General features: G+C 44.9%; 1 protein-coding gene across 1 annotated transcript in view; it reads right to left on the bottom strand.

Annotated features, from left to right (window-relative positions):
* Myo1e (myosin IE) overlaps nt 1-13,453 on the bottom strand; it is a 188,502-nt gene that overhangs the window by 100,966 nt on the left and 74,083 nt on the right. The window contains exon 2 of the mRNA XM_032909239.1: nt 9,752-9,895. Within this exon, the coding sequence (XP_032765130.1) occupies nt 9,752-9,895 (144 nt within the window). The remainder of the gene's footprint in view (nt 1-9,751; nt 9,896-13,453) is intronic.

Genomic DNA, 13,453 nt, shown 5'->3' with positions numbered 1-13,453 from the left:
GACAGCTAATCCCAGCAGTCCTTCTACCTCTGCCCTACACAGTGCTGAGTTAAAGGTTAAAGTGACAGCTTGCACAGACACTGCCAGCTTTTCTCACAGATGCTAGGGGACTTGAACTCGGGTCTTGCTCACTGGACTAGGTCCCTAACCCAGTTCTACACATCTTAACGCATCCAAGTAAGGGAAATGTTATTAGATCGCCCGATCCCTTTTTGGTTTAGCTATTTTCTGGTTGGCTGTTTACAACGCGCCAGGCACTTTTAGATGTTGGGAATCTATCAGTGAACAAAGAAAACAAATTAAACATCTTGTTTCCATGGAGGAAAGAAAATAATTTTTAAAAAGCTACACTCCCTCCTCCACCCCCACTGTTGGATTTCTGTTGTTTTCCTTGTTCTTGAGGTACTGTCTCCTGCCGTTTTTTCAGGCCCGGTTTCCTCTATCTTTTGGATTCATGTGATTTTCCTGCTATATTTTCCCAACTACTGGGATCCACTTGAAATTGTTCAACTTAATCACTGAATTAAAAATATCTTCATTTTTACAAAGAGATAATTAAAACTAAATGTACTTACCAATACATAGTTTTAAATAGAAAATGATATAAAACTGTGAGATTTCCTCCCAGGGAGCCATTTCTATAATTGGGATATATAACAGGGAGCTGGCTCGGATGGCTTGGATCCCCAAGCCCTGTAGGTTGTCATGTGTTATTTGAGCCCAGAAGCTTCTCTGGATCCCCTACCCTGACTTCTGACACAAGCATGTTTATGTCAAGTGTCCTCTAGGACCCCGTGTCCAAGGGTGGGTTGGTGATGTAAAGCGTGACAAGGGAGAGGAGGACAGCCAGAGAGCCCAGGAGTAACACACCGTGCCATTGAGGATAGCTAGCAGAGAAATTATTCCAACAGAGGTCACTATTGATATGTAAAAGTGTCTTTCATGAAAACAAAAAAACAGAAAAAAAAATAAAAAATAAAAAAAAGTGTCTTTCATGGGGAAGAGACCCCAGACACTTTAGGTATGGGGAGGAAGCTCAATTGGGAACTCCAGCTGGCTACCTCACGTTCCTGTTATGTTTTTCCCGTGCATGTCGTGCGCCCCTGATTCAGTGATACTATCCCTATCTGTTTCTATTTGTTCTTTTACTTGGATGCTTCACTCAGGAGATGTCCGCCCTGCCTGGGAGTCTCAAACAAAAACTGCAGCCGATTACTTTAATGGGGCTTCCCCAACTGATTTTCTGATGTTCTGAGTACTCGATGATGTCTGTCTGTCTGTCTATCTGTCTATCTATCTATCTATCTATCTATCTATCTATCTATCTATCTATCTGTCTATCTATCATCTATTAATGATGTCTATATATATATCATCTATTGATGATATCTATCTATCTATCTATCTATCTATTTTCCATCTGCCAATTTGTCTGTCTGTCTATCCATCTCCCTTCATTATTTTACTCTTACTTGCTATTTACTTAATAAATTCACTCACTCAAAGCTGAAAGCCCACCCACTGTAGACCATTTTCCAGACTGTACAGAACGCCATACCTCTAAACTGTGCTTAACGGATGGAGATAAACCAAGACCTCCTTGATTAACAACCCTGCTATGGAAATTCATGGAATAATGAATGGCAATCGGCACCCAGCTGCCATTCCGTCAACTCACACTCAAGACACAAGTGTCATCACACATTGATATCTCTGAAATCATAATGCAGGTGACAATTGTGACCTTCGATGAGATGCGAAATTAAAAATATATAGACAATATAAATGGGTATGGCTATGTCATATAATTTTAACACACACACACACACACACACACACACACACACACACACTCTCAGTGCAGAATGACTCGACTGCCATTTGACCTCATTTGTTACTGACCAGAAAGACCTTCCAAGTTGGAAAATAAAGATGACTTAATAGTAAAGAAAAGGAGTTGATGAGGTTTTTTTTTGAAATTACCTAATTGTTTAAGAGATGAAAAATGTCTACGATTCTGTCACCAACACTTCATAATTGGTGACAGAACTGAATGAACACAGACATTAGGTGGTACGTGCACAGCAATCCCATGAGTCTAGTTAGGCAAGCTCTTGCTAAGAAAAGAAAGATCTGCTCAAAGACAGGCTAGGAAGGGGCAGATCAGCTTCCCCATCCAGGCAGGCTGGCTCCAGACTCCACACCCTTGATCAAAAAGAAAGAAGAGACGAGGAATACAGTTTGGCTGGCGGAGTACTCCCTTAGCAACAGTAAATCCTGGGTTCCGCCCCCAGCACCAACATAAACCAGGTACAGGGTACATGCCTGAGACTTTAGAACTCAGGAGGCAGAGACAGAATCAGAAGTTCAAGGCTAGCCTCAGCTACATAGGGAGTTGGGGGTCAGCCTGAGCTAGAGGCTTGATTGGGTGAGAAAACACTGAGTGTGGTCTGTCTGTAACCAGCAAGTACAGCCATTGCCATTGTTGGCTGGCTTGTCAGAGAAGCAAATAAGAATACAGACAACCTCATTAAATTTAGACATCAAGGAGGCAATAAAAACGTTTAGAATGCAGGTATTCCTAGAGTAATATTTGGCATATGCTTGGCCAAGATTGACATATAACCGAGTCTCCCTGTTCCGTTTACCTATCAGCCTTAAATAAGGAAGGATTCGCGCAGAGGGGCGGGAAGGCTCTGCAGCCTCTTCTAACTTAGAACCAGGAGGCTTCGTCTACTCTAAAATCCATGTTAGGAGACTGGAGAGATGGCTCAGCGGTTAAGAGCACTGGCTGCTCTTCCAGAGGGCCTGAGTTCAATTCCCAATACCCACAGTGCAGCTCACAACTGTCTGTAACTCCAGTTCCTGGGATCCAAGCCCCCTCCTCAGGCACCAAGCATACATGTGGGTTCACACATGCAGAAAACGCCCAGACACATAAATTAATATATAAATAAATAAGGGCTGGAGAGATGGCTCAGAGGTTAAGAGCACCGACTGCTCTTCCAGAGGTCCTGAGTTCAAATCCCAGCAACCACAAGGTGGCTCACAACCATCTGTCATGGGATCTGATGCCCTCTTCTGGTGTGTCTGAAGACAGCTACAGTGTACTCATATACAAAATAAATAAATAAACCTTAAAATATAAATAAATAAAATGGAATATGTCTTAGTGGGGTCTTTTATCCTTTAAAGATTTGGTAGGAATCTAATAACCAAAACAAAAGGAAGAGGTTTGCCCTTCTGGATCCCCTTGCTCAGCGGCTATAACAAGTCCTTGAGTAAGACCCATGTGGAGGCTATAAGATGTCTGCTAGGGAAGACATACAGACATACATGATCCTTCCACAGAGGACTATGCCTCTTCCCGTCACAGTAAAGGAAACACTGGACAGATTGGTCACAGTCACAGGAGGACAAAGAGCTGCCCTGATGATGGAGCCAAAGGCACCACCCCCCATACCCCACCCCCCAAAGCTCTCAGCTACTTAACAGAACATAGGTGAGTACAGGCAGAAAATGGAGAGAGTGCTGTTTTATTGTGTTCTACAAACAACCTCTTTTAGACTGTGCTAGGCCAGTGTCCAGGTAAGACGAAGGGGATTCTTTAGCTTCTCCCCCAATTGCCCAGCAGGGTCCCCAAGAACATCATTACTTGATAAGACCAATGAAAAACAAGGTTTGGTTTGAAATGCTCAATGTGTCCTGATTCTACACTAAGTACCCACAAACTTAACAGCATCAGAACCGACAGGAACTGAGCTATTCCAAGGAAACAAAGTCAGTTACTTCATTGAGTATCTGAACAATTTCACCTTCTCTATCTGGTTGGGTCTCTAGGGACCTCTGTTAAAACGCAGCGGGCTCAGGGCCTGGTGGGGGCAGAGCTTCAGAGCAGTCCCTCAGCACTGCCTCCCACAGTCAATACATAATTCAGGTGTGCCTCTGGGGACACTGTCAGGGCCATTATCTCTACACACATAGTCTTCCACAGGGAAGGTGTGGCTTAAGGATCATTTTCAAACTGCAGGTAGATATGAAGCTACGATACCAAATGAGAGGAGGGTGGGGGAGGGGCACCTCATTTCCTAGACAATGAGGGGCAAGAGGCACCAGGCAGATCTTTAACCGATTGGCTGCCAGATGTTTGTCCAGGCTTCTGTGAATGCTCATTAACCTGAAGCACAAATGACACGGGAAATAAAAAGAACAACACACTGAATTTTTCACGAGGGGCTCAACTCAGGGTTGTCGGGATGACTCAGCGAGTCCACACTCGCCACCACGCCTAAGGGTTTCATCCCCGTAACCCGTAAAGGTGGCAGGAGAGCGTCAATTCCTGAAAGTTGTCCTCTGACTTCTGGACCTTTGTGCCCCTCCCCCAACAATAAAAATGAATTTAACAAATCGAGTTCAATTCATCTGATATAAGGGACTATTCTTTGGACTTAGACGATTTCCTCTTGATACACGTAATGTAAAATAGTCTTTTCTGGAACGTGGAGGGAACGCACTGCCACCTATTCGTTTTATTTTTAACTTTAAAAATCACTTATTTCTTATTTTTAAAGATTTGCTTTCTCTCGTGCATATGTGTGCTTGCACGAATGTCATAGGGTGGCCATGAAGGCCAGAAGAGGGTATGAGATTCCCCAGAGCTGGAGTCATTAGCAGTTGAGAGTGAGCCCCCTGATGTAGGTGCAATGGTCCTCTCTGGCCCATTGCTGAGTATTTCCCGTATTCCTGGCTGACCTAAAAGTTACAGAGTAGTTGAGGCTGTTGTTGGAGGGTTGATCTTTCCGACTCCATCTCTTGGCCATTCAGTACTTGGCTTTTGTGGTGGTGGGGATCGAACCCAGGGTTTCATGAACGCTAGGGAGGCACACTCCCAACTGAGACACAGGGCCAGCCCTCCATATTTGTTTTGGATATCAGGCAAGGCTAAGAGTATTGTACTATTGAATGTGATGACAGCCTGTAGCGACAAGCCAACCTCACTGCATATATTACTGGAACGTGAAAAGGGGGGGGGCGCTCTCCAAAGTCATATATTTGGGGACAGTCTGAGCCAGAACTCAAGCCCTTGGCTGCAGTCACAAGACTAATGTCTCACCCAGCATGCTGTCCACTCCGTGTGAACTGTCTGCCCAGGGCCAAGCTTCACTCTCTGTGAATGACTCAGAGCACACTGCCTCTTGCAATTGTTGGTCTGCCAGGGCAGCCTGAGCTCCTCACCGAAGGATTAAAAATGCCAAGCACGTTTGAGTGTGGCCTTTGAGGAAAAATAAGTTTAGAGACCGTTGGAGCAGATGAGTGTGAAAAGCTTCACACAGGAATTCTCCTCAGCCAAGCGGCTGGAACGGCCGGAAAACAGACGAGTGCCGCTGCAGCTCTTTTCTTTCTAGATTCCAGAACTTTCTTCCCTCACATACTTTAGAAAATAATTGTAAGCGGGGTGGCAGCCGTTTCCACGAATGGATGGTAAACTCATCCTTCCTTCCTTGGGGATAAATAGCTCAAAATGCAGCCTTTATTGGCCGGACAATGTCAGCATGTTCTAAGTGGGTTTTGTTTCCTAATGGGGAACAAAGCAACTGTACTTGGCCTGCATGCATTAGTCACTGATTGCCCTTCATGCTGACCTACAATACAAAACAGTGCTGGCACTATGGGCAGGAGGAGATATCTATACCTATATCTATCTATCTATCTATCTATCTATCTATCTATCTATCTATCTATCTATCTATCTATCTATGTATATATACATATATATACACACATATATATATAAATATATCAAACACAGAAGAAACAAAGAAAGAAATCGTCTTTTCTTACAGGAGTGCTACGCTATGGATTATCTCTCAAGTAGTGAAGGAGACTGCGATCACTCAGAGAGAAAGAAAGAGGGAGGTAGTCGCAGCAGGTTATAAACACCCATCAGCATGGCCAGGCCTCCTCTGAGCCGAAAGTGACTCCCTCCCACCTGCCGAAAGAAAGCACATTTCTGTCGAGTGGGTAGAGATGGCTAAATCATAAAGTCATTAGTGGTCGAGTAGCTCACTTCCTTGGGAGAACACACCATTAGTCAGTTATTGACTCAAAGGCATTCATTACCCTCACCCCCCTGCCCTGTTGAGTCATTAAAAAAATTTTGCTGTCTGAATTTTAAAAGGCTTGAGAGTCAACAGATTTTCAGTGAACACTTAAAACAACGCATCTCTTGCCAAGAACTGTGTGAGGAGGCTGATACACTATTGTCACACAGCAAGAAAGCGCATGTGTGTGCGTATAGGCTCGGGGGATAAAGCTATATGCTGAGAGGACCATGGGAACCCACCCTGGCAGCAGGACTTCTGCTGGATTTAGCGTCTTTCCCTTCGTGAGGCTGCATTTCACAAGCCATGTTAAATGATCGTATACTGCTTTAAAAGGCTCTTGCAATTTTCCCCCCTGTCTGCAAGAAGTTTCAGGAGCCTTATAAGTAAACAGTCCAATGAGGAGCAAGCTGTCTGGGTGGAGGTTGGATGAACTTTAGGCAACTATGGCCGTCGTTATCTTTGTCGTCTCTTATTCAGCAAACCCACAGTTTCCCTGGGTAGGGAAATGGCTCAGTGGGTTCTACTGCTTGTTGTGAAAACAAGGTGAGCTGAGTTCAAACCCTCAGTGTACACATTAAAGGCAGGCATGGCTGCACGGGCCTGGAGCTCCAGCACCAGGGAGGGAGAGACAGGTGCGTGTGGGAGCTCCCTGGCTAACCAGCCTAGCAGTGAGCTTCAGGTTCAGCTCAAGAACCAAGATGGAGAGCAATAGAGGAAGATACCCAATGTCCTCCTCTGGCCTCCATAGGTACACGTATGAGTCCATGTACCAGCACACATATATACACATACAATACACCCAACCAACAGGCAAGCAAATAAACCACCTTTCTCTTTAAATAATGCAAACGTTTGGTCTTACATTTCAGTTTCTAGAGCTGGGATGCACCTCAGCTGGTAGAAGCCAGGCCGTCCAGATCAACAATCTATACCGAGTTCTTCCCAATCTTATCCACGAGTCTCCATGTGCCATGGGGCCATGCAGATAATATTTGCGGGTAGCACTAGATCCGGATGAAATCAACAAATTTCATTGTGTGACCAGAGGAGAAACTTCAAACACACACAACTGCTCCCATGCAGTTAAATTAAGGGGAGCAGGACAGGTAGGTAGTGCAAGGGGCCCAGGGAAACTTCAGCTTAAAAAATGATCGTGGACAGGACCTGCTGGTAAACTGCAGGCCGCTGCTAATCAAGAGGACGAAGTTTAACTTAACAATAATGTAATATTGTGCCAGGCAGTGGTGGTGCATGCCTCCCAGCACTCGGGAGGCAGAGGCCATCCTGGTCTACAGAGCGAGTTCCAGGTCAGCTAGGGCTACACAGAGAGACATTGCCTCAAAAAACCAAGCCAGACCAACAAAAAAAAGCAATAGGGCGTGCATTAGATTGCCAAATTGCCATGTGATGTTTGAGCCGAGAAGCTCCTCACTCCCTCTTCAGACCCAAGCATGTTATTGTCGAGCATCTTCTAAAACTGCCTGTTCTGGGTCAGGTGGATCCCTGGCTCTGTCAAGGGCTTGGCGGAGGGAGGTCAGCAAGCGGCTAAGGGCATTAAAGCATTGCACCCTTGAGAACTGCTAGAAACTAAACTATTTCCAACCTTGTTACTGTATATCTCATAGAGTAAAAAAATATCTACAGCAGAAATAAGAGGCCAGAAGTTCAGCCATGAGAGGGTCATTCACGGAGCCCAAATTCAATCAGAAACTCCAGGCTGACGGCTTCAACTTCCCCAGGTGGTTTCTATTGGAGGTTTGTAACCGTCCCCCCCCCCCCAATTTGATATTATCGTTCTGGTACTATTTGTGCTGTTTTTAACTTGGAAATCTCATCCTAGGGCATGATCTGCTCCATTGAATCTCTCTCAATTGGGAAACCAATAGACTGCTTCTATGTGGTCTCCCCAGTCAATGTCTGCTGGATGTGGCTAAATGCAATGTTGCCTTTGCTCTCTCAATCAGGCCACTCCCGTTGTCTGATCTAATGATACTTTGTTAATGATGTATCTGCTGCTTGTCTGCCTATTTTTCTACTTGTGCTTGTTATATGCTCAATAAACTAACTCATTCAAACACAACAGCAAGAACAACAAAAGAGTTATGGGAGACAATCCTCTGGCTAGACTATATAGAGCAAATAAGTATGTCAAAATTGATCAGATTCTTAAATGGTTATACCACATATCCAAGTATGGGAGGTAACAGACATGTTAAATAGCCTTATTTAATTATTCTATAATGCCCACATACATCAAAACATTCCACTGTATCCCAAAAATATCTCTAGGGCCTAGAGAGAGGGCTCAGTGGTTAGAAGTTTGTACTGCTCTTGCCGAGGACCAGCGGTCCGACTCTCTTATGCTCTCCTGTGTGCATACTCATGTGCACACATGTACACGTGCACATAGTTACATAATTAGAAAACAAAAATGAAACAACTTGCTCATCCATGATGGAGTAAACATTTAATCCAAGCACTCGGGAGGCAGGAGCAGGTCCAGCCTGGTCTATAGAGTGAGTTCCAGGCCACCTAGGGGTAAATAATGAGATCCTCAAAACCAAAACCAAAAACCTTTAAAAATATATGAACAACTCCTTGTTGTCCATTACAAATTTAAATAATGCTACTATAATGGTCAACAAATCCAGATATATATTTAACCTTAAAAGTAGGGTGGTAGGGAATTAACTGAACAGATACTTGGGGAAAATTCCTTTTGTAGGAAAGAAAGAAAGAAAGGAAGGAAGAAAGAAAGAGAGAAAGAAAGAAAGAAAGAGAGAGAGAGAGAAAGAAAGGTTTCAGTGCTTCTAACAGTCAAGTAAGCATTGTAAATAATAAAAAAAAAAAGCCCCGAGTGAAAAAACATCCCCAGGCATTCTGGGTGAAGTCCAAGGTGCATGTTATATCATAAAGCACCCATGTTTCCTAGACACTGGGCCTTCGGGGTCACCATAGCATCAGCGTTAAGCACCATGGTGCTGATATACAGATAACACAAACCTTTCATGGCTGTGACTAGTTCAGGTGACAATTTCACTAATGTACAGCTGTCCCAAAGCAAAGTCCTGACTGCTGGCTGAACACCCCCGTCTAACACAGTTCTCTTTCACCATGAAGTCAACACACATTTCCATGAGGTTTGCTTTCTGTGTTTTTAAAGCCCTATTATAAAACACCATCTGGCAGATTAACAGGGAAACACGCCAGGCATTCTCAATAGCCAATCATGCCTTCTCGGGTTTCCTTCGGTAAATATAAAGGTTCAGAAAAACTGGGGAGGTAGCTTTTCTGTTCATGAGGTGATCTTTTCAAACCTTCAAAGTCTGAACCACAAAGAGTCTCTACTGTGTCATCAGGACAACACCCACCGAGCACAGAGAAGGACTTTGTCCAGGATAGGCAGAGGTCTCGGACACTTAGAATGCACGCTCCTATAACTCAAAGGAGCACTGTGATGGAGCTGCACTTTGACTCCATGAAATGACAGAAACCACTTGAGCCTTTGCCCTTGGAAGCCCAGCCCTCGTTGTGAAAGGAAAAGTGCTGAGAGCCAAAGGTATCCGCTCTGATTTCGTGGGCAGAGAACCACGGTACTGTGGAACGGTCTCATCCCAGAGGGGTGCAACAGACAGCATAAAGGATACAAAAATATAGTCGTCCATGTATCTCTTCTTCAGGTTCTCTACGATGGAGCTCTCTGTGATCTTGGAGAGTAGTACCATGTCGTCCACACCACTGTGCTTGACATTGTGGCTCTGCCAATGGTACCGGTAGGCGCCTTTGCTGCCCTGGAGGCAAAACATAAAATGGGTTAGGATAGCTCATATTCTCCTGGAGCTTTTTTTTTTTTTTTTTTTCTTTTTTTTTTCGAGCTGAGGACAGAACCCAGGGCCTTGCACTTGCTAGGCAAGCGCTCTACCACTGAGCTAAATCCCCAACCCCCTCCTGGAGCTTTCTAAAACACACACACACACACACACACACACACACACACACACACACACCTGCCTGCATGCATGCACGTGCTCACGTATATATGTATGTATATATTTTAATATACATATTTTCCCAAATAAAATGCAGTAAAGCACATTAAAGATTTTGAGTTTCAACCTATAGATAAGTAGAGAAGAGTCCCTGTGGTCCAATGTACTGTTGAAACAATATTTTTTGTTTATTTGTTAATTTGAGACAGGGTCTTACGTAGTTCAAGATAGTGTGAACTCAGTTTGGAGCCTAGGATGACTTTGAACTTGTGATCTTGTCTAAGCATAAGGGTGTTGGGATTAGAGCCCTGCACCAACATACCTGGTTTGTACATGTGACAGGGATCCACCCCCGGGGCTTTAAGCATACTAGACAAGTAGTCTACTAACGGAGCCACATTCCTAGGTCTCTTTTCTCATTTGTAAGATAAGAAAATTGAGATTCTCTTCAAGAGTGACCCTGAGAATTACAAGAAGCAGCACATACTCGCAAAACATTGAAGAGGTTGGGGATACAGGGTCCAACATGGAGGACCATCTATGGTGCCCAACACAGATGACCATCTGTGGTGTCCAACATGGAGGGCCATCTGTGGTATCCAACACAGAGGACCATCTGTGGTATCCAACACAGAGGACAATCTACAGTGTCCAACATGGAGGGTCATCTGTGGTGCCCAACACAGAGGACCATCTATGGTGTCCAACCTGGAAGATTGACTCTTAAACTATCTGAAATCTGTTTCTTCACTTTGCCAGTGAAATAAAAGTTCAACAGAAACTTGACATTGCAAAGTATAAAACTGAACCCAGATGTGACTAGAATGTACGTTGCCTACAGTCAGGTCACACTGCCACCTTCTCAAGTCATCCAAATTACTTTTCCTTCAGAAACTTCTTGATGGCCACTCATCCTGGCCACCCACATTTTTTTCAAGATATGCCAAACTGGTACCTGTCCCCACTACACCAGTCAGAGAGCTTATAGGATAGCTTGTGTGTGACCGTACAACATGCTGTGTTTGGTGGGACCTCCTCCCATCCAGGGCTCATTCCTTGAACCAGCAAGGCCTTGACTCTGGTCTGCATTAGGACTATTTAGCTCTGCAGTAGGAGAGGCCTCTGAAGGCTCCAAGCTGCAGGACTCCCTCTCACGTGGCACTCCCATGGTGAGATGCCCACGCGTTCAGCATGTATTGGGGTTGATGGGAGGAAACACCTTATGTGGCTGCATTTGGGGGCTCCCATCAATTGGAGGACACCCAGCAGGGATGGACAGTGATTCTCATTTCACTAACAGTTAACACACAAACACATATTAAGTCGAGCATTGCGGTCCATCCCTGTAATTGTAGTACCCAACAGGCTGAGGGAGGACTGTAAGGTCCAGACATGTCTGGGATGTAGAGCAAGGCTGTCTCAAATAATCAACCAACTAACCAACCAATCAATCAATTAATCAAATACAAAATAAACATACAAAATGTCTATATAAAGGGCATGGGGCACTTTACCCTATGACATGCTAAAGCGAGGACCTTTGAAGTGGATCTCAAACATTTGAATTTTCCAGAGAAATTAGAAGAAAGGCTTTGCTTTCATGTATGCTCATCAGGGCAAAAAACCCTGATGAAAAAAGAAAAAGAAAAGGAAAGAAACTTGAATAATGTGTAATCCTAGCAAAAGGCAAGATTCTAAAGTATTATCATTTGCTGTCAACACTTCATGTGTCTTCACGGAGGCACCATGTACTAGGTTAGTGTGATAGACCAAGCACGGCTCAGCCCTGTCCCCACTGTGTAGGTTCTTGACTTGAAGGGGTTTCAACGAAGCAGCAGTTATGGACAAGGGTATCCAGAAAGGCCGGCTGCTCAGACAGTGAAATTACACAAGACAGAAAGAAACAAGATCAAAGCCACAGTAACTTCCTCACAGGGAAAATATATGCAGTTGCTTTGTTCTGTCTGAGGAGGATGTAGACGCCTTGCTAAAAGTGAAGTCCCAGAGTTTCAGAGGGAAAAGCAATCTCCAAAACCCAGCCAAGAGGAAAGCCACCACTGGGAAAAGCACACCACACGCCAGGGCTTCGTGCTGCTGAGAGAGGCTCTAGAAGGTTTTACCACCCATGCTGTCTAGTGCAGGAAAACTGTCCATAGGATATATTTGGCTTTCCCAGAACCACACACAACATCAATTCTGCAAAATTACCTCAGACGTCATCACTCCCCCTTCCTCTGTGGCAAGCAGAGAGGAAAGGCACTGCCCACAGCTTGACTCACAGGGCTGCCATCGTAAGCCCAGGGCTTGCTTCCAAACAGACAGAGCCCAGGGTGCTCCTCCCTGGCTCTCTGTACCCATCCCCAACACCACACACACACGCACAGCCAAAAAAATGTTATTTTCCTTTTGAAAAAACGTAAACACAACTGAAGAAAACGGAAAGCCATCATAAGTGGCTACTTGATGTCTACAAGGGACAAGGGACAGGGGAGGCTGGTGCATAGTATGTATGCGGATGTGGATCCTCATGTCATGTGGGCGGTCATGAGGTCCACTGGCTCCTTTCCATCTCACAGTCCTGCCTGCCATCTCAGAGTCCGATTTCCCCTCCTGATGTCAAAAAAAGGTGCTCCCTGCTGAGGCCACTGTGTGTCTTTGTCCCAGATACTGATATTAAAAATTGTCACCTGGCCTCAAATTCATTATGTAGCTGAGGATGACCCTGAACTTCTGACCCTCCTGTCTCTACCTCCTGGGTACTGGGATTCTAGACATGAGGCACCATGCCTGGCTTCCTCAGTGCTGGGGACGGAACCCGGGGCTGTCTGCTAGGCAAGCATTTTGCCAACCCAGCTAGAAGCCCTGTAGCTCATGTCTTCCTTACTCACTTTCCAGACCTCTCTCTGGAACACAATCCAAGAGTATGACCGAGTGGTTGCTACAAGCAAACCCAGCTTATGGTGTTTGTCGCGTGATATTTATTGTGTTTTGTTTTACTTTACAATGGTACTAAAGTGATACATGTTCAGAACAAATTCTCCAACTCTGACCTTTTCCTAGACTTGCTAGTAACAGGCAAATAGCCACAGCTCCAAGAATTCTCGCTCTCAAAAGGGTAAATGTTCTGCCTCACCTCTCCTTCCCCGACAGCCCAGCAGAGCAATGCTGTGTGCCTGAGCCAAGCTGTAGTCAAGCATTTGAAACTTCTGACCTGTCACACTCTAACACCGTCTCGGATGGAGACTGTCCCGGTGGACTTGTTCCTACTTCACTTGCAGTGACCAGTCTACTCATCACTCCCAACAGCCTCACAAGAGAAGGGCTCGCACTGCCACACCACCTCCAGTGCCTCAAAGACAA

Source organism: Rattus rattus, chromosome 8, assembly GCF_011064425.1.
Source record: "Rattus rattus isolate New Zealand chromosome 8, Rrattus_CSIRO_v1, whole genome shotgun sequence".
NCBI classification, from domain to species: Eukaryota; Metazoa; Chordata; class Mammalia; order Rodentia; family Muridae; genus Rattus; species Rattus rattus.
This window is presented reverse-complemented; position numbering and strand designations above follow the sequence as displayed.